The 24,735-nt window shown below is 39.8% G+C and overlaps 1 protein-coding gene across 2 annotated transcripts in view; it reads left to right on the forward strand.

The window, feature by feature from the left end:
• The window catches only part of COP1 (COP1 E3 ubiquitin ligase), a 133,105-nt gene that overhangs the window by 17,707 nt on the left and 90,663 nt on the right, over positions 1-24,735 (forward strand). For both annotated transcript variants that reach the window (XM_061345660.1, XM_061345661.1), the window contains exons 7-11: positions 8,189-8,248; positions 11,084-11,160; positions 15,799-15,856; positions 19,376-19,490; positions 22,963-23,098. In XM_061345660.1, coding sequence (XP_061201644.1) covers positions 8,189-8,248; positions 11,084-11,160; positions 15,799-15,856; positions 19,376-19,490; positions 22,963-23,098 — 446 coding nt within the window. The remainder of the gene's footprint in view (positions 1-8,188; positions 8,249-11,083; positions 11,161-15,798; positions 15,857-19,375; positions 19,491-22,962; positions 23,099-24,735) is intronic.

The following is a 24,735-nucleotide window of genomic DNA, read 5'->3' on the forward strand; positions in this document are numbered from 1 at the left end:
CTTTCCAAATTCAAACCTGGTTCTGGTAAAGATGACTGCAAAGTAATTGCCGTTTCGCTCAGCCCATGGAATCACAGAATGGTTTGAGTTGGAAGGAGCCTAGAGAATCATTTAGTTCAACTCCCTTGCCTTCTATTTCCAATGTGCTCAAAGCCCCATCCAACCTGGCCTTGAATACTTCCAGGGGTGGAGCAGCCACTGCTTCTTTGGGCAGTCTGTGCCAGTGTCTCACCAACCTCATAGTAAATAATTTCCTTCTAATGTCTGACCTAAATCTACCCTTTTCTCACTGTAAAACCATTCCTCCTTGTCCTGTTGCTACTTGCTCTTATAAAAAGTCTCTCACCAGCTTTCTTGTAGGCTCTTATGTTAGGAGCCTTGGAGCTGAATGCAGTACTCAAAGTGAACTGTCAAAAGAGCAGAGTAGAGGGAGAGAATTTCCTCCCTTGTCATGCTTCTTTTGGTGCAGCCCAGGATGTGGTTGGCTTTCTGGACTGTGAGCACACACTACTGGCTCATCAGCCAGCACCCCCAAGTGCTGCTCAGGACTGCTCTCAATCTAACCTCTATCCAGCCTGTAGTTGTGCTTGGGATTACCCTGTCTGAGATGCAGAGCATTGCACTTGGCCTTGTTGAACTTCATGAGGTTGTCACTGGCCCACCTCCCAAACATGTCAAGGTCCCTCTGGATGGCATTCCTTCCCTCCAGCATGTCAACATTCCATTCTTAATAAATAAAACCTTTTTTTTGTGTGTGACTGAGAGTGCTTGTTTCAGATTTTTGCCTTAGATATTGAAAATAATGCAACATGTCCTGGTAGTTTTGTTTCCTAATATGCCTCTTTGAATATTCAATTTACTGCAAAATATTCAATTTACTACTTTGACAGGTTGTATTTGTTACATACTGCAAACATACTCTTTTACATAGAGGCTAGGTACTTTTAAGGCTCTTTTAAGAAATATTTTTTTTTGGGTGATCCTGCCACTCTTCTCTGCTCTCGTGAGACCTCACTTGAAGTACTGTGTGCAGTTCTGGTGTCCTCAACATAAAAAGGACTTGGAACTGTTGGAACAAATCCAGAGGAGGGCCACGGGGATGGTCAGGGGACTGGAGCACCTCCTATATGAAGACAGGCTGAGAAACTTGGGGCTGTTCAGCCTAGAGAAGAGAAGGCTGCATGGAGGCCTCATAGCAGCCTTCCAGTATCTGAAGGGGGCCTGCAGAGATACTGGGGAGGGACTCTTCATTAGGGACTGTAGTGACAGGACAAGGGGTAATGGGTTAGAACTTAAACAGGAGAGGTTTATATTGGATATAAGGAAGAATTTCTTTCCTGTTAGGGTGGTGAGGCACTGGAATGGGTTGCCCAGGGAGGTTGTGAATGCTCCATCCCTGGCAGTGTTCAAGGCCAGGTTGGATGAGGCCTTGGGTGGCATGGTTTAGTGTGAGGTGTCCCTGCCCATGGCAGGGGGGTTGCACCTAAGTGATCTTAAGGTCCTTTCCAACCCTAACTATTCTATGCTTCTACTTGATTAGTTAATGCAAGTATTGTCTCAGAGTTAATGTACCTGTATAATGTGTTCAAAGCATATAGTTAACCACCGACAACTCTTCCTTGCTTTACTTGCAAGTTCTGTAGTGTTTTTTAATCTGCCTTCATGAAATGGTGACGTCAGAGCTCATTGGAGGGGTTTTATATAGAAGAAACCCGTATCTTTGTGGACTTATGAGTTCAGAATAGTGCTCTAGACAAGTATTTTGACAAATGCCTCTTTCTTGTCCTTCCATAATTTCTCAAGAAGATAAATGTGAGGTTCAGTACCTGCAGAATTTCTTATTAGAAATCCTGTTTTGGTGTGTTCATAACTTTCCAAACATTGACCTTTCAAGCTGAAGTTCACTGCATGTTTTTTGTGCAAAGTTATTTGCAAGACTTTTTTTTTTTTTTTTTTAAAGTTGTGAGGTTGGATTTATTTTGTGTGTGTGTTTTTCAGGGTATTTTTGTTTGTGTGCTTGGGTTTTTTTTATCTATGGCAATGTGATAAACAACAAATCCTTGGTACTAGTAATGAAAAAAAATCATCTTCCTTTGAAAAAGATTGAAAGCAAATGGCCACAGCTTGAAAATACTTTTTCAACAAAATAACATAGTTTTGGAGGGGAGAAGTATATTGAACATACAGAGTGGTTGGTTGGTTGTAAGGTGAACTTAGGGTGGCTGTGTGCCTTTCCATATGTGTGCACAGTTAATTGAACGCACACTCTCCACTTTCTTTGATCTAGCAATCTTTTCTGTTGAAATCAAGGATCCAGGGAGTCTGGAAGGTGAAATTCTGTAATTAAATACTTGACTTCGGGCGTTGTTGGTTTTTGGTTTTGTTTGTGGTTTTGTTTTTTTTTTTGTTTGGTTTGGGGTTTTGTTTCCAATTTTCTTATTTTCAGGGGAAAATTAATTTTCATGCCGGAGTTTTAATGCTCTTAGCTGTGTTACATAAATACTTTTGCAAGTTTAACTTTGTTAGGTTTTAAATGGTTATGTTCTTTCATCTTGAACACCTTGTGAGAGGGCCAATAATACCAGTTAATACAAAAAAATTCTCCTTAGTTTTATATTCATTGCTTTAAAATGAGGCCTTTACTAATTCTCTTATCAGGATTTGAATGTTAAGAAAGTAAGTTATACACCACTGTATCTATTGTATATAAAATTTATCCTAAAATATGGTTAGCTCTGCTACCTGATGAAGTGTTTGCTATTTCTGTGAAGTAGCACGACTGCTTACTGAAAGATACTTAGCTCAGAGTAGTATCACAAATGAAGTTCCCTAGATGCATTCATGTCACTTTTAGTGTTTTCTGGGATTTTTAATAATTCTTCATTAAGTCATTAATGTGCAGGGGGACTATTTTCACCTGTTAAATATCATGGGACAGAGAAGTAATGTCTCAGGCTTGTGGCCCTGAATGCCTGCTCAGCACTTCAGAACCATCATTGTTCTTTTTCATCCTAAATGCATGTATCTATCCAGCTGTCTTCACTTACTCCATATTGTGAGCATGTTAAATACTAAAAATAAGAGGAGTTATTAGTTAATGTGGGATAATTGCAGGGAATTAAAAGCAGGGATGTCATTACCTTGTGTTAATCCCTTCACCTGTCAAGTCTTACTGTTCTGCACATGCACACATGGATGAATCAATGAATAAGCAGGAGGAGGTGACAGAACTGGAACTCAGTCATGCTCTTATGTTGTCATACAGTCTTGATTGCATTCCAGGACTCCTGAGGTTCATTTTATAGCTATAGTAATCTTTTTCCTATCAACTGCACTTAAAAAAACTGGTATTTAAAATCTCTTTGCATTTCTAAGCAATTCAGTGAGAGACGTGAGTTCTGACTGCAGTGATAATAAGTCAAGGATACAACTAATTTATGAGCAGCAAGCTAGAGATTATCATATAAACATCATTGTGTAATAGGTGGTTCTCCTTACTACAGTGGAGAAGGTCTTTCCAAAGAGGTAGATGGGGCAACCAAGTAGGAGGAGCTAAGTAGTGTGTTTAGTGATAGATGAAACTTGAGGGCAAGTAGTATAAATGTTTAGGCAGCTTTGGTCCCTGCCCCAGATTTTTTTCTTGTGACACTTTTCTATCATACCCTACGAGTAAGCCTTCAAAGGAGGGAAATTAAAGATATGAAAGTGGGGGTTTTGGGGGGTGTCTTTTCTTTTTGATTGTTTTTGGTTTTTTCTTTCTTTTGGGGGAGTGGTGGTGGTGTGGCATTTTGGTGGGGTTATTTGGTTGTGGTTGTATGGTTGGTTGGGTTTTTGTTTTGTTTTGTTTGGGTTTTTTGTTTGTTTTGTTTTGGCTTGGTTTGGTTTGATTTATTTATTTTTTTTTTTTGGCAGCCAGACATCTCCTTCCTCTTAACCTTAGGAATTCTGTGTGTTAAACAACTCAACCAGAATGTTATTTTCAAACCTTTGTTAGTTCTTCCCTAGTTAAAAAGCAACATTTACCATTTGGAGGTAATACTGATTAGAGAGAAGTATTCCCTGCAGATAAACGTGTTGTAGATGAGCTGCTTATGTGTCTAAGGCTTGGATGCCATGTTTCACCAATGAAAGTAACTTGGGGAGGCTCAGCTGCTCTGGTCTTCATACTGAAAACTACCTTGCACCTTTTTCCACTTGTGCAAAGTGTAAAGTGTTATGGCAGACTGAGTGAGATTTGCAATTAATTTCAAAGGCTGAAATCTCTAAATTCTGAAGATGACTGTCTTGCCGTAGTTGCGTATGCTGTGACAAGCTCTGTATCTGAAGCAATAATGGAAGGAAAGCCCAGAGATGGACAAGAATTCCAGCTGATTTCCAGAGAGATAAATTGGTCGCATTTGCTGTGCAGTTGTTGAGGTATTGAGTTCTGTGGGAAGAAATTTATTTCACTGGGTACCTTTAGGAGAGAATTCACTGTTTATACTGAAGTTGACACTAAAGTTTGTTAGTATTTGTTTCTTCCATAGTTGGTGGAAGAAAAAGAAGCAGGAATAGATCACATTGGATGGCTGAAGTTGCGGGATAGAATGAAGGGGTTATCTACAGAGATGACCTGATTTATCTTCCTTAGTTGGACAGATGGTACATTTTACCTTGTCCTTCATTGGTGCAATGGCTGTGTGTGCCCAGAGGAAAAAAGATGCTCCCTCTGGTAAGACTCTCATCTGTTTATCTTCATGTATGGTTTATATTGTGAATGCATGAGGGTTTTGGATCCGGGTGCTTTGTTTAAGCTTCTTGGTGGAATGGTGTTGGTGATTTTATGGTGTTTCTGTAGAAAATAACTTCTGTTCTTTGCTTGTGCTTTATCTAGAATTGAGAAGATAGTTGTCAAGGGTATGTGACTCTGTCTCTCATGCATTTTTGTAGGCTGTATCTGTGGCACTGGGAGGCTCTGCTGAGCTTTTAGTTTGTTGCAAGTGTTTAGACCTGGCACCGGGAGACCCAGTCAGGATTATTCATTTTGCTGTGAAACACAAAGGATGAAGCCACTCCTGAGGGGCCACAGTCCAGGAAAAACAGGAAGCCCAAAAATGAAACTTCAGTGTTGTGCCCAGCTAGTTGTGCTTTTTAGTAGATATCCAACTGAAATCAAACTGACTGTGACCTGGTGTTCAGTGTTATGTAACTTGAAACTAATACTCTACCCCAAGAGCCTTATGTGGAAATTCAGTATTATGGCAAAGTATCTCTGTCTCTGAACAGCTCTGTCTGGGGGATTTCCCTTCAGCCACATAATCCATCACAGAATTGTCTTTAAAGAACTCTTTGTATGCCTGTCTGAGATTAAGGCTTAAACTAGAGGGTTTTGGGGGACCTACCTTGTGGGTGTGCAAGGGGTTTGCATCGGAAAGGTTACCTTAAAAAAAAAAAAAAAAGAAGCTATGAAAGCCTGCGTTTCCTAGTGTGGTAGCTTCTTGACTTGAATGTCAGAAATTCTCTTTCCAGAACTTACAAGAAACATTGGCTATTTTGAGGTTCTTTTGTATGTATGTGTTTGTGTATAACGTGGAGCAGAACGTTCATTCAGTGGAGTTAAATGAGAGGTTTATCTGCTGAATTAAAGCCTTCTCTGTGTCCACGTTGTCCTTTTCAGTTCCGGGAAAGCATCTGTCTCTGAGGAGAGAGTTTATAGTATATGCTTCTGTTTTAGCATACATTTCAGCGTTCTTTTGAGTGGTTTTGCTGACTTGATCTGAAGTTTGACAGGCCTGATTCTGCCCATCACTCGGACAGGCTTGGCTTGTTTTCTGTGCCCAACATAGTGCAAATCAAATTAAGGGTCCATCAATCTGGATATACTGCAAGGACTTAATTCATTTAGCTTTCCTGAAATGTCCCTCAATGGCTGGTGATTATAAATTAGTAGTCTCATTTTTTCAAAGTTTAATTGGAATGAATGTGGGCTGATTTAAGATCTTTGATAGATTAAAGCTAAGCCATGGAACAATTGAGCCAACCTACCACAAGAAAAAAAATGTCTCAATGTGGGGTTTAGTAAGTCTTTTGGTGCTGATAGTATGAGAAGACTCTTCCTGAAATAAGCATGAAGCACACTTGCCAGTTTTTAGACTTGCTATTTTTTTGGGTAACTTTATGGTAGGTTCAAATTGCTTGCCTTAATGTAACTAGAAGAAAGAATTAGTAAATGAAAGGCCAAATCTTGTACTTCTGGCTCTGTGCAATAGTTAACAGAAGCTGGCCAGTAGAAAAGGTCTCTACTCTAGTTTCCATAAAAAGGTCTGTTTATGTGAGGGCAGCAACTGTCAGTTATTTTTTAGTTGTCCAGTTTGGCTGTGAGCCACTGCATTGTAGAATAGCTGATTTCCTTCTGTAACTTTGGAACTTCTGAGTGGTTTTGTAACTACTTTTTAAATGGGATTTATGAAAGTGGGGGACTAATGGTATTTGTCTGCTAGAACTGAGTTCAGGCAGGGCCCATGCTGTTTAAGTGTCACTTTACCACTAGTCTTGGAGCTGTAGCACCACCTGCTATTCTTGCTGTAAGTTTTGCAAGTGAAAATGGAATTATCTGTTATGCTGTAGTGGTTTGTAAATGATCTGTGGCAATCTAGTTTTAAACCATTAAATTTGTGTGCTCTCTGACTCAAATACAAACTGAAACATTCAGAGTAGAGAGATTAGGATATAAATACAGTATCACCTCATTCCAAAGAAGAGGACATTTTAGGAATAGGTGTGGACCCAGCAGTCTTTACTTTGTCTTCAGGAGCTTTTTTTTCAAGTTGAAAGGACAAATTAAAATGGAGGATTATCTAATGCAGAGTACACAGATATTTGTAATGCTTATTTGTAGTGGAGTTTTAAGTTGGTTTTGTTTAAGAAAACTTCCTGCTGCTTAAAGGATCAAGCTTAAGTACTTGAGTAAGTCTTTGGGAGTAGCTTGCCAAATATTCTTGGGAATATGTCTTACTAAGAATAATGTCTTGCAATGCTAGTAACTTTGGTTTAGGGCAGTTTGATATTCCGTGGTAAATTGTAAGGTAAAGTGTTGTGCTTAATAAGCTTTCAGTGGACTTGCTAACAGCTTGTAGGCATAGGCCATAGTGATAGTTGTCTGTAGATTTTTACTGTGAATTGAGGAGAGTCAGGTGGACTGCCAGTTCTCAATGTTTTCATTAGGCTTGTGTGTATTAGTGAACCAGGCTTGCACTGGAGCAGAGTTCTGCCTGCCTAAGTCCAGACTTTGAGCTCTCCACTACAGAAGTGCATGTGTTTGAGTCTTGCAAGGCTGGGTACAGGCTGTGTGGGGGTTTGGATGGGACATTTCTGCTGAATGAGAGTGGGATTTAGAGCTGGTAAGTAAATGATGTTCTTGCTTAGGGAAAAAAAATTGTCAAGCCTGTAGCTTCACAGCTAGTAGAGATTAGAGAAGCCAGGTTGGCTGAAAAGTAATTGAAAAACCTGGAAAATGTTATATGTAACACAAAGAAGGGAAAGGGGATGTTGGCTGGTGAGGTGGGAAGTCCGCTTCTGACTCTTTCAGGCCTAGCCTGAAGTTAGCTAGACTGGAGTTTCTCGTGTAATCTGAGGTAAGTATCACACCTATGAAGGAAATGCCATGTGGTGCTTGTTCGCTGCCAGGAGCAGATCTCCTGATGGTCATAATTGGGGGGGGTTTGGCCAATCAAAAAATTTTATCAAGAAGTTTAAATTGTCAAGTGGCAGGTTAACTGCTAGCAAAAGAAATACCCTTAATACCTTTTAGCAAAACATTTTGTGTTTTATTGAAGGGTGAAATGATCCCTGTCTTTCATGGTGGTTTTTTCTTATGTTCAGTGTTTGTGATCCAGTTATAATTAACTTTGCATGAAAGATGTTAGAGGAGCTTAATAGTATTAGTTTGAATGGTACAGGTCTCTGTGACTGATAACAAAGTACCTCATGTTCTTGTTTTGCATTGTTTCACAATAACAACTTTGTCTTGAATGTAGCTTGTGTGTACATTTATGTTAACATATGCATATGAACTTCTTGCCTAGTGACTTCTGAATTGTCTAGCATGCTAGTTGAGATAGTTCAGGTGCCTCTCTGAAAAGACTGTAATTTATCTTGGTAGTGGTGCAGTGCAGATTGATTGAGGCTTCTCGTGTTCTCTTATCCACAGCAACTGGAGCAGATCCAGAAGGAGCTAAGTGTTCTGGAAGAAGATATTAAACGAGTAGAGGTGAGGTGCCCAGACATTGTTCTGACTCTGGCATTTTTTCATTTTCATCAAGCTGTCTGACTTGCTGTGGAGCTGTTGTATTAAATTGATGGCATTTGAGGCAGTAGTGGGAAAATGAACAGATGATATTCTTTAATTTGTTCATTTAGTTGATGTGTGCAAGCTGCAGGTTGGTAAGAGGGAGTTTTGTTGAAACCTCACTCTTACATAATTGTATTTTTCAATTTCTTTGTGTTGGTAGTATTTTAGAGTAATAAAAGTGAACAGCCAGTATATTGACCATAACTTACGATTTTTGTATGTTTCATTGTTCCATATATTTGCACAGGCTGCTTAAATCTTAGCAGCATGCCATTCTTAAAATGGAGAAGTATCAGGGGTGCACAAGAAAGCCGTAACGCAGAGACTGGCTAGGAGCAGAAGCAGTTCATGCTGCCTGTGAAACCAGAATCAGACTCCTACCTCCTGATAAAATTATCTTAATCCCTTAATGATGGGGATTTCTTTAGATTTTTTGCTAAGAATTATTCTCCAAGTATGTGCAGAATCGTAGAATAGTTAGGGTTGGAAAGGACCTTAAGACCGTCTAATTCCAACCCACCAGGGATGGAGCGTTCACAACTTCCTTGGGCAGCCCATTCCAGTGCCTCACCACCCTTACAGTAAAGAGCTTCCTCCTTATATCCAATCTGAACTTCCCCGGCTTAAGTTTGAACCCATTCCCCCATGTCCTGTCACTACAGACCCTAATGAAGAGTCCCTTTCCAACATCCTTATAGGCCCCCTTCAGATACTGGAAGGCTGCTATGAGGTCTCCACGCAGCCTTCTCTTCTCTAGGCTGAACAGCCCCAACTTTCTCAGCCTGCCTTCATACAGGAGGTGCTCCAGTCCCCTGATCATCCTCGTGGCCCTCTTCTGGACTTGTTCCAACCGTTCCATGTTCTTGTTATGTTGAGGACACCAGAACTGAAGTCTCAGGAGAGCAAAGTAGAGGGGCAGGATCACCTCCTTTGACCTGCTGGTCACGCTGCTTTTGATGCAGCCCAGGATACGGTTGGCTTTCTAGGCTGCGAGCGCACACTGCAGCTGGCTTATGTTCATTTTCTCATTGACCAGCACCCCCAAGTCCTTCTCCGCAGGGCTGCGCTGAATCTCTTCTCTGCCCAGCCTGTAGCTGTGCCTGGGGTTGTTCTGACCCGGGTGTAGGACCTTGCACTTGTCATGGTTGAACTTCATGATGTTGGCATCAGCCGAGCTCCCAAGCGTGTCAAGGTCCCTCTGGATGGCATTCCTTCCCTCCAGTGTATCAACTGACCCACACAGCTTGGTGTCATCAGCAAACTTGCTGAGAGAGCATTCAATCCCACTATCCATATCAGATGTTGAGCAAGACTGGTCCCAATGCCAGTCTCTGAGGGACACCTCTCATTACTGGTCTCCACCTGGACATGGAGCCATTGACTACAACTCTTTACATGCCGCCATCATTGTAAACCCATCAGCTCTGTTCTTCTGTCCTTATTGAGTCTAAATTCCTCCTTGGTCCTTTAATCATCCTAGTGTTTTGATTTAAGAGTAGGAAACTGATGTTTGGAATGCATCAAACTGCCGCCTCTGAAAATAGCATTCCTTTAAAGCTTCTTGGTATCAGTTTGGAGGTCTGCTTCTCTCTTCTTGCTTGTCTCAAGCAGTCAGCAGAGGCTCCCAGCCACTGCCCAAAAGCCTCTTAGGTTTCTTCACTTCCAGTTTATTTGCCTGCTGATGAATTATCAAAATACCAATAGAACTGACAACTGGAGGATCTTCCCTTTAGCTGATAGCTATGCCAGTTGTATGTTGGTAGATAGCATTTTTCAGACCTATTTCCCTAAATGTTTCTCAGCTCTTGAGGAGAAAAATACATCTTGGTGTGTTTCCTTGAGACTGGTAAAATAGGTCTTCAGGTCTAAGAGAAGTTATCCCTGAAGCTGTGGGATCCCTCAAAGAATATCTAGCTGTCTGCTTTTATGCTTTTTAATCAGGCACTTCAATGGACTGCACCTGGGGAATGTTTCTGGTGTGTGATAGTGACCTTGGTTCTGACCTTTAAAGCCTGGGATCTGTCTTGTCACAAATATCCTGCTTTCTACCTAAAACCTAATGGGCACCTGGTGGGAATCTGAAAAGCACCAGTAATGTCTTGGAACAGTTTTGCTCCCCCCTCCCCCAGCTAATGAGCTGCAGCATCCTGCATAGCTTCCATTTCTCAAACAGATGAAAGGTAGTCTCATACTGGGTACACAACAGTGACTTAGTCTGGCAGTGCAAAGCCAAGTTTATGTACAAAGTTTATTTCTTTTGTACTTGCCTCACAGAAGACTGATAGATCTTCTTTTAAGTCTGGTATCATCCATGATACCACCTTTGTCCTGTCATCTTGTAGCTGCTCTTGCCATGACCTATACCCAGCATTACTTTCCAGCTATGCAGGCTATTAGATACATTTTCACGTATCTCAAAAATGTAGTTACAGCTTGCTTGTTCTGCCATGGTTAAGGGAGGTGCTGGGTTAGAGACAATTGGATGGTAACTCAATAAGCTCCAGAACTGCCTCTTCTGGGGCAAAAAGCACTGTAGTTGTAAGATTTCAGAAATGTGGTTGCAATGAGAAGGTGGGGGGATCAAACCCCAATGTTTCTTCAGCTACAATAAAGACTTCTAGGTGCATGTTGAATAAAAGTAGATACAGTCAGTCATCTGCTTGGAAAAACAAAAATCATGTGAATACTGAATATAAGACAGTGCCTACTGTTCATGTTCTGTCAGCTTTGCTGTAACATGACTTTCTGTTTCAGGAGATGAGTGGCTTGTACTCCCCAGTCAGCGAGGACAGTACGGTGCCACAGTTTGAGGCTCCCTCACCTTCACACAGGTATGGAGCTTGCAACTCAGAACTTGGATTTCCAGCTGTACATGTTGCACTGTACTTGCTAGTCCTCTCTGTGCCATTGCCAAAGCACAAGCAGAACTGTTTTTTGAATGTTGTACAATATTTTCTTGTTCTCTTTTTGATTGTATAAACTTGCTGTGAGCAAAGCAGTGAAGAAAAAGCCATCTGAGTCTGGACAAAGTCTCTTCTAAACCACATGGTTATAAATGTAGCATGGATTAGGGAACTTGGATCGTAAGTCTTTGCTCTATGGGAAGAAACGTTACTGTTAAATACATGCTACCTTTTCTGAACATCATGCAGTTCTTGGCTTAAGAAAGGTCTTAATTTTCACAGGGATAAGTTATGTCATTAAGTGATCTTCTGTCTCTTAGTAGAGTTCTCTAAGCTGTTGACTTCTGTTACAAAATTATACTGTTACCTTCTCTGCAGTTAGCAGCTCTAACCTGATAGCCCAGAAGTAAGAGAAAATGGTCAGATTTCTTCCACTACAGAGATTTAGATACTTTGGTAAGGAGCCTAGCAATACTGGGTGGGATTTCTCACAAGATGCTATTTCTGAACACCGAGACCACAATCTCTCGTATTTCTGTGAAGAAAGAAATACAGCCCTGAGAGAAAGGACAGGAGCAGTGTTTGCTATTCAGCAATTCACTATTTTTTGGGGTACAGGTGTGGTTTTTGGTGTGGGTTATTGCTGTCTTGCCAAGAAGCAGTTTTGTGAGACTGATGAGTTTCTTGTCAGGTTCTATTAGTTTCCTGGTTATTGGCTTTTAAATAGATTGCTTGTTGTTTGTTTCATGGTACTGGTGCTTGGGGAAAGCTTGAGTGCTGGTTGGGCTGAATTTGTTACATGTTAAACACCTTCAGGGCTAGAATTCTTTCCTTTTTCTTTTTTTTTTCTTTTTTTTTAACAGAAGATTGTGTTTATGAGTAGAAAGGTATCTCTATTACTTGAGCCAAAATAACAAACAGGCTCCCCAAGAACTTTATTGGCTGTGATAACGCTTTAGGCCCAATAATTTTGGTGAAAGAGTTGGGAGAAACAAATCTGCTGTGCAAAACCTACACTGTTTTCAGTCTACTGAGAATTTCTTGTTACTTTATGCCTGTTTTGTTAACCCTTGGACATTAAATATTCTCAGTTCTTCATTTTGAAGGTGTAATGTAGTGTCCAAAATATTTTGACTTCGGATTTGTGATTTGCTTGAGGCCTGCTGGGAGATAGTGGTGAGTTAGACCATGGCAGATGCAAGGACCATAGGCTCTATTTCCTGCCTGATCATCTTAAGGCTTGTCTGGCTCCATCTCAGCTGGGTCTTGAACTTCTGAGGTTTTCCTCTGGTACAACATGCCAGGGGTGTAATATAGTAGGATATTTAGGGATTTTCTAGGGGTCGCCTTTTTCTCTTGGCTTGAGAAGACCCTTTTTCTGTTTCCCAGTGCTGTTCCTGCATTGAGAAGTAGTCTTAAGTGCTTAAAGATAAAATTATGTGAAGGAAGTGTTTGAACAGGCATCAGTTGTTACTGGACTCGTTAACTTCTTTCATTGCCCTATCCTGACAGGATTTTTGTGTAATTCAAGTAATTGCATTGCTTTGAATTACCAGAAAACTCCAGAAGGGTCTACCCCTTGAAATTCATTTTCTTTTCAACTTTAAAAGTAAGTTTTGGGGAGTGTATCAAAAATTGTAACTTTGATTCCTCCTTGGAAAGAATGCTGCAAAACAATGAAGAGGAGCTTTAAAATATGCTGATTTTTTTTTTTTCAGCTCTGCTGTAATATTTAATCTCTAAAGTGCACTTTAGAGATGCAGTGAACTGCTAAGAATGAAATACAAATACAGTTTGTCATAGTTTTACTTCCATGTTAAAATGTTACTAAACTTGCAGAGACCATTTTATTTGTCAGTGAATTAAAATGGTATGTTTAAATTGGAATATAACTTGTTAATATGCATAACAACCTGCTAATTAAATAAAATTGTATAAAATCTTACTCATGTGTCTTATAGCAAAAGGTTATCACATACATGTGCTGAGATGAAGAAAATCTCTTTAGCCTTTGAAAGTTTAAAATAGGCTTCTTTGGAATTCAGTTTTATCTGGTCTCTGGTGACTTGCCCTTATTCATCTACTTCCTCTAAATCACAGGCTTGTTTCACTAATTCTCTGTTTCTTTTCGTTGTTTGTAGCTTTTTCCCCCCCACACTCCTAACATCTTCAAAATGTGATATTGCTGTATCTCCTCCATCTTCCTTCAGAAGTTCTTTAGCAAAAAAACCATGCATGCCTATCACGTTCAATACATTCTTGGCTTCAAAAGACATGTGTTTTCTGTTGTACAGGGTATGGTGAAATATTGCATTGGGTAATAGTGCAGCACTTGTTTACAGTGTTGCAGTTTGCTGGGTTTGTATACTAATACAGAACAAGAGGGGAAGAATAAGGGAAAAGAACAAATAGTTCTGTGTAGGCTTTTTCTGAACAGGCACATGTGCTATTTTTGCTACCAGTAAGTACTGCAAGCAGGAGATACAAATAAGCAACTTCTTGGTGAGCAGATGTGCAGGAGTCATAGCAATAATGAACTGTCACTGTAATAGGAGTTTCTGGGGAAAGATTCTGATGTAAGAATTAGTTGCTTGGTAACTCTAATTCAGTTATTGAAATCCTGATCTTCCCCTCCATTTATTGTAATTACTAGTGCCCAGCCCTGTAAGGGTACAACCAATGAGGTTTATAGTCTGCAGGTTGCTGTGTTGTTGTTGAAGGTTTTTAAATATGTCGTGTTAGTGTAGCTGAATTTCCTAATTGAACCTAATATTGCAGCTTTTTACAAAGAATTTAGAGGGCACTTTTGTAATTTTCTGATTATTTGCTGCCTGTTTTTAAAAGGAAAAACATTCATGCATGTGACAGTCAACTCAGCTACTGTCACCTCACAGAAATTACTTTGAATTTGTATTCTAGTTAGGAAGGTTATTTGTATTCTGGTTAGGGAGGTTATGTCTGCATTCTCAAAGGCTTTACATCACCAGAGAACCTGCAGCAAAATGAGACCAGGTGCTATGAGTTTGTTTGCTGTTAATTGCCACTGTACCTGTCTTGAAGTAGAGTACTTTTTCATTGCTTTCCAGCTGAGCGTGTTATTCATGCTGTTCCTAGCAGGATCTGCTGTATGTGTTTCATTATTTCATGTGGCCAGATTCTAAATTAAAGTTCATTGTCCCTGGACAGCTCTGCTGTTTTCTCCCTTGCAATAGCTCGCAGCAAATAATGATTTTTATTCCTCAGATTTTCTCGGTTTGCAGCTTTTGTCTTGCCTGTGACAGAAGCTCAGTCAATCACATCTTGCAAGTTAACCACTAATGAGATTTTAAAAATAATCTCTCATCTTCTGTTTCTACTTCCCTCCACCTCCAGGGGAGCTTTAAAATGCTCAGGGAAATATTTCAGTGCTAGTAACATTTTTCATCCTTCTAGATTTACAGGTGCTCTGGCCAGCATTTCAGTCAAACCACGTGTTTTATGACCAAGAGTCAGGTGTAGGCATCAGTGCTGGTAGCTGTTAACTAAACATCAGTAGGTACAATTATATTTTACAAAACCAGGACCTACAGCAGTGTTCTACCAGCTTTTTAAGGAAACCTTCAGCTTTCCCAAGCAATGCTTAAATCTAAGGCTATCTCATAAGTAAGACTGAGAACAAACCCAAATAGTTTCTTTCTGTCCAAGCCAAACGACATAGAAGTAGCAAGTAAGTTACAAAGATTTTTAGAAATAAATCATGGTGATGTTTGTAGTATGTTCTGCATAAATAATAAAGTGGTGGTTTTGTGTACTAACCTTCATTTGTCCTAAAAGTATATTAAATTTGATAGATAAGGGTGCTTAATCTGGCTCTGGAGTCTTATTGTGAGAGCTAAATATTTTGTACATATGTGCAAGAATTCTGAACCACTTGTCTTCTGCTTGTAGCAGTAGATCCTTTTGCAGTTTTTAAAGTTAAATCTCTTGAATTGCATATGTGTGCTGTGTTTTGAAAACAGTGATTTAAGGTGTGTTGTGTCATTATAGACACTATGTACCTCTATATGGTGTAGCATTTTCTAATAATGGAAGTCCTGGCTGTCTGTATTTCTGTAGTTAATTTCTGTATTTCATTACTTGTGTCCTTTGTGTGTCTTCAGAGATGTCTGGAATACTAGCGTCTGTTTTAAGATGCTTCCTCTAGCTTTTCTCTTCACAGTGCTGTTTCATATGTCATGGCATTAAACTTTTTTAAAGGAACTGAAAAGCAATGGTGGCATGTTATTTTTCAGAATGTCTTATCCAGCATAATTAATACAAAAGGTATGCTTTTGCATTCTATTTAGGAATTATATGATTGCACTACACATAACTGTGTGTGGCAGCATTCTGCTCTAGGAGATCCCTGAATTAAAAAATCCCTCCCAAACCCCAAAACAAAAAAGTAACCTTGAGTTCCCTGTCTGTAAAATGGTTTTCAAAGGCAAGTATGCTGCAGGATATAAAGGGGAAATAGAAAACAGGTTTAAAAAATACGAAGGATGGTTGTACAGTGATTTAAACAGACTATTTCTTTTGGTTTTGCAGTAGTATTATTGACTCCACGGAGTATAGCCAGCCTCCAGGCTTCAGTGGCAGTTCTCAGGTAAGGTAATATATGTGTCTCTGCACACGGGGGCTGAGAGAGTGAACGTGGAGCTTAGGCACAAATGTCAGAGCTTAGGCACAAATCTGCAGGGTACTGGTCAACTCAACTCTTGCAAAGGCTTTTAACTGGTTATATGGGCAGACTGAAGGCAAGACTACAGCTGAAGGAATGACTGTGCATGATTGTCTACACTGATGCCATGAAATAAATCTGTTGTAATATATTCAGACATCCAACTTTATTCCCAAAGCTGGTAGAGGGAATTTTTTCTTTTTTTTTTCTTTTCTCCAGCTCTTTTCCCAAGTGGACAGCTTTTAGGAAGGAAGGTAAATCCCTGACTCTTTGCATTGAGTTAAATAGCTTTGGGTCCAACTTGAACTTCAAAAAAGAAACGCTCATTCTCCAAATACACACTCATTTTGCAGTTTGTCCTCACTAGTGCTTTACAAACTATTATAAATTCACATAGAAGGTAAAAAGTTGTATAGACAGTGAAGCTGTCTGGCAGGCAGCCTCCAAACCAACTGATCGCGGAGCCTGCTGAATACCAAACAGCACTGCTGTAGTTTTGAAGCTCGGAGTGATTCATCTGGGCTGGGAAGATGTCACTGATATATAGCTCTGTTTCAAAAAGGTTAAACAGTTTTGATTTGGACACCTGCACTGTTGGTTATGTGCCAGCTGGTGCTTTTGGTGTTCTCTGGTGGTGGTGGACCATCCATGGTACACAGCAGTATCAAATTAGTAAATTTAAAGGCAGTCAAAAGGGTAAATTAACATGACAGGTAGAAATAGGTTTTGGTCTTATTTGAAGGAGTAGCTGATGTAAAGGAATAAACACCTGAATTTTGGGCTGATATGCATGTATGTGTGCATGTGAGTTTTGGTGTTTGCAGCTGTGTAACTAATTGGTAATTAGAAAATTACATCTACTAGTCTGTGGGGAAAGTGCTTGCTCCTGCTGCTCTGGTCTTGGGGGGGTTTTGCTTGAAAAGAACTACCTCACTTCAGAGGGCAGGTAAAATGCAGGTGGAGATTTTATGTTCAGGACTCTCATACGGTACAGGGTGTTTGTTTTCCAGTGACACTACTTGTCTTGGTACCTTTCTGTTTCAAAGACGAAAGGAATAGCATAGCTATGCTGCTGGTAGGCACACAAAACAATAAACCTAGACTTTCTAGTCATTCTGTATGACAGCCTTATTTTATGAGAATAATCTTTTGTCTTCAAATTCAATTTTTTGTCCTCAAGAGTGCAAGATTTGCACTCTAGTACAAATTTTTGAATTTAATATGTGTTTGGATGAGGAGTTGAAAGAACTCTTAAATTTAAACACATCATTCAAGGGTAGTCTCTTTTCAGAAAGACTTTATCATAAAAATATTTCTAAGAATACAAATTCAATTGTGCTTTTTTCTAATTGTCAGTCATGGCAGCAAAAATCATAGGTTGGGCATTACTGCTATACTTGGATGGACCGCGTAGCTTGCCTTGTCAGTAACTTTGTGTATTGCTCACAAACTTGTTCTTAGGGAAGAGTTTATATCCTGCAAAGCTACAGGACAGTTTTCTTCCAGAAGCAGACCTTCCAAAGTAAATAGTGGGCAAGTCGCTTAGGCTTGGGGAATTCTGCAGGCAGTATTTGGGGCAGTACCTTTCTTTGCTAGAAATAAAGAGCTTGTGTGTAGCTATGAAGCTTTTCCACAGTTGTTGAGCTCTTTAGAGCACCTGATAAAGTTCAGACAGTAAAATCAGTGTGGATAACAGAGCAGTCTGAACTAATGTCCGCAACTAGGACAACCGTAGTCATTTTAGCAGTTGAATACAAATTGCTTGGGTATGTTTTCTCTTTTCCCCTGTTTCCCAGCATTGCTTAACAAGTAGCAAGGGAGCAGGAGCCATAGAAACTGAATGTATGTTTTGATAAAATATGAGCAGTTTAAAATGCTTAGCTGTGGAGAATATGATGACAGTGGGCTATTGCAGACTGATTCCCAGCACAGCTGGGTTGCCATGTGCCAGCTTGAGACAGGGGCTATCTTTCTCTGGAGACCCAGCAGGTAATCACACAGCAGGCAAATACTTACCATGATTGATTCCATCTTGATGTGGATTGGGCATATCTGCGGATCAGACTCAAGCTTGGGTTATGTTGCTCATCATGTTGAAGGTGGCTTGTCTTGATACTGAAGTGACTGCAAGGGATGCTTGAAGTTGTCTTGAACCCTAATCACTCCTGATGGGATGAGAGATGCTGGACCCTTTGTAGGCTGGTGCAAAAAATTAATAGGAATAAGTGTTCATATAAGCATTTCTTAAAGCAATGAAATTTTAGAACGTTGTGGTTAAAAGGTGTTGATGTAGGAGTCCAGCATTCTAAATTGTATGTTGAAATTGGATTGTTTTTGAGATGAAGCAAGCCGCATAGACCATAGGCGCTGTCAATGTGCAAGTGTAAGTCATGATGTCAGTGTATAGCCAAGGGCCTCACGCCGGAAGTGGCACCTGCAGGTTTCATTGCTTGGGGTTTGTTTTTTCCCCTAAAATGTTAAATACTGTTTGTAAAGGTATAAGCAGAATTTGAGAGGGCTGTAAGCTTAGTTTGTTCTTGCTGAATTGCTTGATGGCTATAGTGAGGGCAGTCTGTTCTTCTGTGTGGATTGAGGGGGAGTGTACACAGAGTGAATTTTGATTGTGCCACTGAGTGGCATTACAGGCCTTATATGTGGTCAGGGCTGTTGTCCATTTGAGAACCACCATCTCCTTCATCTTTCAAAATTTACCCGTTAGCTTTGAGTATACAAAATGTGATGCTTCTTAAAGTAAGGTACTCCTCATGATTCTTGTAATAGAGGAATTTGCTTCTTTTCCTTACTAGTGATTAAAACAAGAAGTACTCTTATTTTCTGGTTTGTTTGTAGTTTCAGTCCTTCGCTTCTACCTCTCACTGCTGGAATAGGTTGGAAAATGGCTTTACAGATGAGTTTCATGGACTTCTTTTCAATTAGCCTTTGAACTTCATGGTGTCTTCTACTTCTATCCTTATTTGCTTAGCTTTATGGAGAGTTACTGAGTTGCTTCAAAAGAATTCAGTAGCTATTTAAAATAAACACCTTTTTAATGAGCTGTCTGATAGGGATCTAGGAAGTATTTGTTGTACAGTCTGATTTATGAAGCCAAAAGCCTGGTATCTTTGGCCTCTGATGTCTGATTGTATAAATGCAAGATGTGACTCCCCAAGGGTTGCTGCTGTGTCTTGCATGTTAAGGCCACAGGCAGTAAATTTGCAAAGGTTCAAGCTACAAGAACTGTTTAAAAGCAGCTCTTTCTTGTTTGTCAAATTAAAGGGTGCAACATAGGACTGTAAGAATAACTGTTGATATGGCAAGATCTTAATTTATTTTTACACTTCTAATCCTTCATATATAATGTGTAAATTGCTTATAATTTAGTAAAATCTATTGAAACCTAGGCCTGGCTTTACCTTTCTGAAGTGTTTTCTCTCCTCCATTCAGACCAAAAAGCAGCCATGGTATAACAGCACGCTGGCCTCACGGCGCAAGCGTCTCACAGCTCATTTTGAGGACCTAGAACAGTGCTATTTTTCTACCAGGATGACACGTGTCTCAGGTGAGTTCCTCTTGCATGTGTTCAACTTCTGACATCAGTTACCTCTTACGTTACCCAGTCCTCAGAAAAGACTTGCTTTTGAAAGAGCAGCTTTCTCTTCTTGTATGCATGGGAATGTTGCTATGCATATTTATGTGTTACTCAAATCATCCAGTCTTGCTTTTCTTAACCTGTCTTTGAAGTTGCTAAATTTAGAAAATGTAATCCTGTCACTTTAGAGGGACGCATGTTTTGCTTTTGACATCCTATACTGCGGAGGGCATAACCCACAATAAACTGTTTCATTGATGCTCATTCTGAGGATGCAAATGTTTGAAAGCAGTGGTTGGGTTGTCTTTCTATAGTGGTGTAAACACAGCAGTTAAAAAACACTGCTATTGAAATACTACAGAGTTATGAACATGAATTGGTACATTCTCCTGTATTTAGCATGCCAAAGGACACTTGAAGGTTGTTCTCTATGTTGTCTAGATTGAGTCTTGGTTAACAAATGACTTGGAATATAACAGCTGAGTGTGCAGTAGCATTGTGGTCCCATGGGACACACCTTAGATTTAAGGCTTGTTTTGTGGAATTAGAAGCCGTTTTCACAATTGCCTGGATTGTCTCATTCATAATTGAGTTACAGCATGACAGCAGCTAGAGTCATTGTTACCTAGTGGATGGATGGTTCTTAATTACACGGCAGGATTTTCTTAAGAAACAACTGGGTCAAATTAATTCGTCTCTTGAGGGTGAGGAGGGTTGCTCTGCGGCCCCTTTGGGGAAGAAATGAGCTTTGGGGAAAAAAGCTTCAGGCAAAGGGCTGTGACAGGCAGGATATTTGCAGCATGGAGTTCCAGCCAATGTGGAGAGCAAGGAACAAAGAGCAGCCAGCCCCCAGTAGGTGGAAGAAACCCAGTAGGGACAAGGGGGAATAAGGCAGATGTTGCTGCAGTGGAGTATCTGTGCTTCTAGCCTTGCAAGCCAAGGACCAACCTTCCAGGACACATAGAACAGTGAGAGAGCTAGCGTAGAATTCCCTGATTTTTTTTTCATCTCTACAAATTTAGCTTGTTTTATTCACTTTAAATAAATAAAAGTGAGCCTTGGGTTTTCATGTGAGTCTTGTTTGGTTTTTGGTTTTGTTTTTTTAATTGGGTTTTTTTTATTATTATTACTATAAAAAAGTTGGCCTCATCATGCACATTAAAATGATTCTAAGAGGGAATGCAGCATGTGGGGAGGGTGCTATAGTAGCTCCAAGATTGGAGAAGCTGGTTGGATGTGACCAGCCAGCTTCCTTTGAAGTGCCAACAAATGCTTTATAGAATACAGTACTTTACACTGAGATGTTTTCATGCTGTGCTATTTTGGTGATGTATAATTGTTTATGTTAAAATAATACTTATTAAGCAAGGGTAACAAATGGGGTTCTTCCCAGCATTCCCTTGTAAAAGACATCTATCTTCATAATTGGAACTGTAAATATAAATGCAGTAAAACTGTTTTGTGTATTCATCTGTGTCAGCTGCACCAGGAGCAGAGGATTTGCAAATGCAGGTTATTTCCTAAATCAGGGATAACCTCTGATACTTAAGCTCTCTTCTCTTAAGTCATTCCTACTTTTTGACACATTTTAAATTTAATTTAAGCAGGATTTGATGTTGATTTAAAGCTTTTCACATGAAGTTCCTGTGACTGTTCTAGTAGGGAATGGAGACAAAATATAACTCTTAATTATGAAATGACCTTGCACTTTGACAGGAAAATATCTTGAGAAGTAACATTGTTTTCCAGGCATAGATACAGAATAAATAATAGGAGGACTGTGTGCTTGATCCTGAAATGGGGAAATGAAAGAGTAGCAGTTATTTGTTCCTATCCTGGTGTTGAAAGAGAAAACCATCTTTGAAAAACACTGACTGATGTGCTTTTTTTTTTTTTTTGAGCTGTTTCCTGTAGTGGTCAGGTGCTGATGATTCTCATTTTGAGTAGCACTTTGTTCATTTTGCCCCTTTTGATATGTCTGACAAGGGTAACATATGTTTTTACCCTTAAACGTGATAATTACTGGCCTCCACTGTTCCTTTGTACGATCAAATATTAAGTAGCATAAAAGGGACACTTCAGAATGCCTTACAAGTATAGAGACACATAATTTCTCATGGCAAGGAATTACCAGGGTGCAAAAAGTGATTATTCTGTTTTTCCCCAAGAAATCACAGATCTATTTTGCCTTTATAAATCAACTTCTTCCTTTTTTTCACCTCTATATTTCCAAAACTTTATAGTAGGGGAATTTTTGTCATTTCCTCATGCTGCTAATAAGAAAGTGGATTAAGAATAGCGTAACTGGTGGGTGGAATTTTATCTCAGCTGTGTGAGTTGTATGTGTAGTTTCTATGCTGCTGCAGTAGATACTGTAGTTTAAGAGGAGATGAGGTGTGCACTACCTGTAAACCAAGGTCTTCTGTGTTAGTGCTGGGAGAACAGCAATAACTGTAGTTTTCCGTACATTTCACTGGTGCAAAAATGACGAAGTGAGGGTGGGAGCATTAGAGGAGGACAGGGAAAATTGCTGCAAATTTAGGGGGTTATTACAAAGCTTGAAGGCTCTACCCAGTGCTTGACTACAGATCCATGATCTTAGTGGGATCCCTGACTTGCCCATGTGGTGTCACTATAATAATTTTAAAATGGTTTAAATAAGCCATTAAATACAAATTCTGTTTATACTGAGAAAAGTTGGGACTTCTGAGGAAAACAAGGAATGACTTTATCTACACTGCTGTTTTGTTTTAACTTTTGTAGTAAGCTGTTCAGTTTCCCACAGAATATTTATCATCACTATTCAAGCTGGCTCAGTTTCACCTTGTCTGCTGAAGGTCATAATTTTCACAAAACTTACAGTACAGAGAGGCTTCTAGTTTCATGCTTGTCTTCCTTCTCCAGACCGGAAACAACTCCCTTAGCTTTGTTGCTTTTGGAGTAACAAGAGAAATATGTTTTAGTAAAAGTATTTTGAATGTAACTGACATCAAATGTAGGCATATTGTAACAGAAGTATAGGGAAAGTAATATATTTTCACCTCCGTAAAAAAATTGGACATGTTTTATATACACATAGACAGTGTATTTTGATATGTGTAAAGATTTTTTTCTGTTAATAGCAATGTGGCTCATGGGCTCTGAATTTGCATAAAATAAATGAGCTTACCAGGAAAGCTGCATTTGTAATCTCTAGGCAGATTCTCAGCACAGTAAGTTCACCCAACATTGCAGTAGGAAGACTTTAATTTGTGCTCTGAAAAATCATGTTGCCTTAAGGGAATGCTAGAGGTGAGAGCAAACGTAGTTTTGACCGCAGACAACAAGCAGAGATAGTGTCACGTGAAGACTACTTCTTGATTTATTTCCTTTTTTTTGTTTGTTTGCTGCTGAGTTTATCTTCTTTGTTTCTGTCCTCCCTGATGCTGCTGCTTGTCCCTAGATGACAGCAGAACCACAAGCCAGCTGGATGAGTTTCAGGAGTGTCTCTCCAAGTTCACGCGCTACAACTCTGTCCGACCTCTGGCAACACTGTCTTATGCGAGTGACCTCTACAATGGTTCTAGCATAGTATCCAGGTAAGATACAGTGTGGCTCTGATGGTGTGTGTCATGCTGATACAGGCTGCGCTGAGGCTGAGTTAATAACCTGTATTCAACAAGTTATGGTCTCTACATACATAACACTTTGCTTCCCAAAAGCATTTTTGCAAATTTGTGATCACCTTTGATCTGTGAAGGCACTCAAGTATGGTAGTAGTACCTTTTATTCCCATTGGTGTTGGATCAAAGCTGAATTCAGAACCTCAGAGCTGCCATTGAGTATCTCCAGCTGTTGTAATAAAGCACAAAGTGTGTTGTATGGACAGTCCTCTGTATGTTAGTATAGTTGTGTTGTGATGCAGTTCTAGCATTTTAGGAAGCATCCATCATGTTTGGTGTTGGTAGTTTTAAAGTTCTGTGGTATTTTTAAATATTGTTGGTAGATCCAATTGTAATGGCAAATACTAAAAAATTCAGCAGTTTTTAATTGCTGTTCTTAGACTTCTGAGCATTAGAAGCTATGTTTACAGTGCTAAATACTAGTGGGGGGTTGATTGTGGTAGAGCCAGCGTGACAGCTCAGTTCTTGCCAACAACAGCTATGTATCCCCTGCCATGCTGGGTGGTCATGTCCTGTGTGCTGCTGCTTCTGATGAAGCTCATCTGAGCTTCCTGTGGACCAGTTTAGACACTTAATGGGTGAAATGCTATTGACTGTCTTGCAACCGAATTAGTTTCTTGTTTAGCTCCATGAACCAGCTCACTTAGAGATCAAACTTAAGAGAGCACATGGGACCTGCCATCAACCCTAACCTTAAACTGGTTTCAGCAGCTGTGGAAACATACCCTGCAGCACTTAATTAGTCTGTGGTAGCTTGTTTGGAGGTGGCTGTGGTGGAAAAAATGATGCAATATGTTAACTGGTAAATCTTTTCAGCACAGCATATGCACAGGCTCTGTTAGCTTCTTACAGGCATGTTTCACAAATTTAAATGTATTCGTAGCAACCTTCTGATGGAGAAAAGTAGTATCTCTATCTTGTATGTATATCCAAGGGGAGCAGGAGATCCAAAGTGGCCATGCTTCATGTCTTTCAAGAAACATTACAGTGACACAATGAATTGAACTTGGGATTAGAATCTTGATCTAATGCTTTACGAAGGGACCATTCAGACAGTGACAGAACAGCTTGACTATTTGTTGACATACTGTGAGAAATCTGCTCTGTGTGAAGAAATTGAGGCATGTGTAGCACAGAATACATACTTTTAAAACCACATTGATTGCCTAACTACTGCAATACGTAGCAGGAATGTATAATGTCTGACTTAGCCACAGAGGTCAGAACACAATAATCACTGATCTGACGTATATTTAACCTGCTCTGATTGGGTTCACACTAGCTGCAGTAAAATGCAGATGGGAATCTCACTGCAACATAGACAAACTTCCTCAGCTACCAACTTCAGCATGGGTTGAATTTTGCTCCTTTGCCCTTTCTTCTCCTTGACATTCTGCAAAAGCAGCAGTTTTTTTGATATTTGGTTAGAAAATGCTGGAAGGGCAGTAAATCTCTCACTCCTGTTTTGAAGGCATTATAGTTCTTGGGTGAAATGTATGTTTGAGAAGTGTGTTACTGTTCTTAAAGTGAAGATAGTGGGGCCTCCATCCAAG

The sequence above is a fragment of the Neopsephotus bourkii genome, unplaced genomic scaffold (genome assembly GCF_033783945.1).
Source record: "Neopsephotus bourkii isolate Nb327-2 ecotype Australia unplaced genomic scaffold, CSIRO-AGI_Nbou_v1 NB_234, whole genome shotgun sequence".
Taxonomy (NCBI): Eukaryota; Metazoa; Chordata; class Aves; order Psittaciformes; family Psittacidae; genus Neopsephotus; species Neopsephotus bourkii.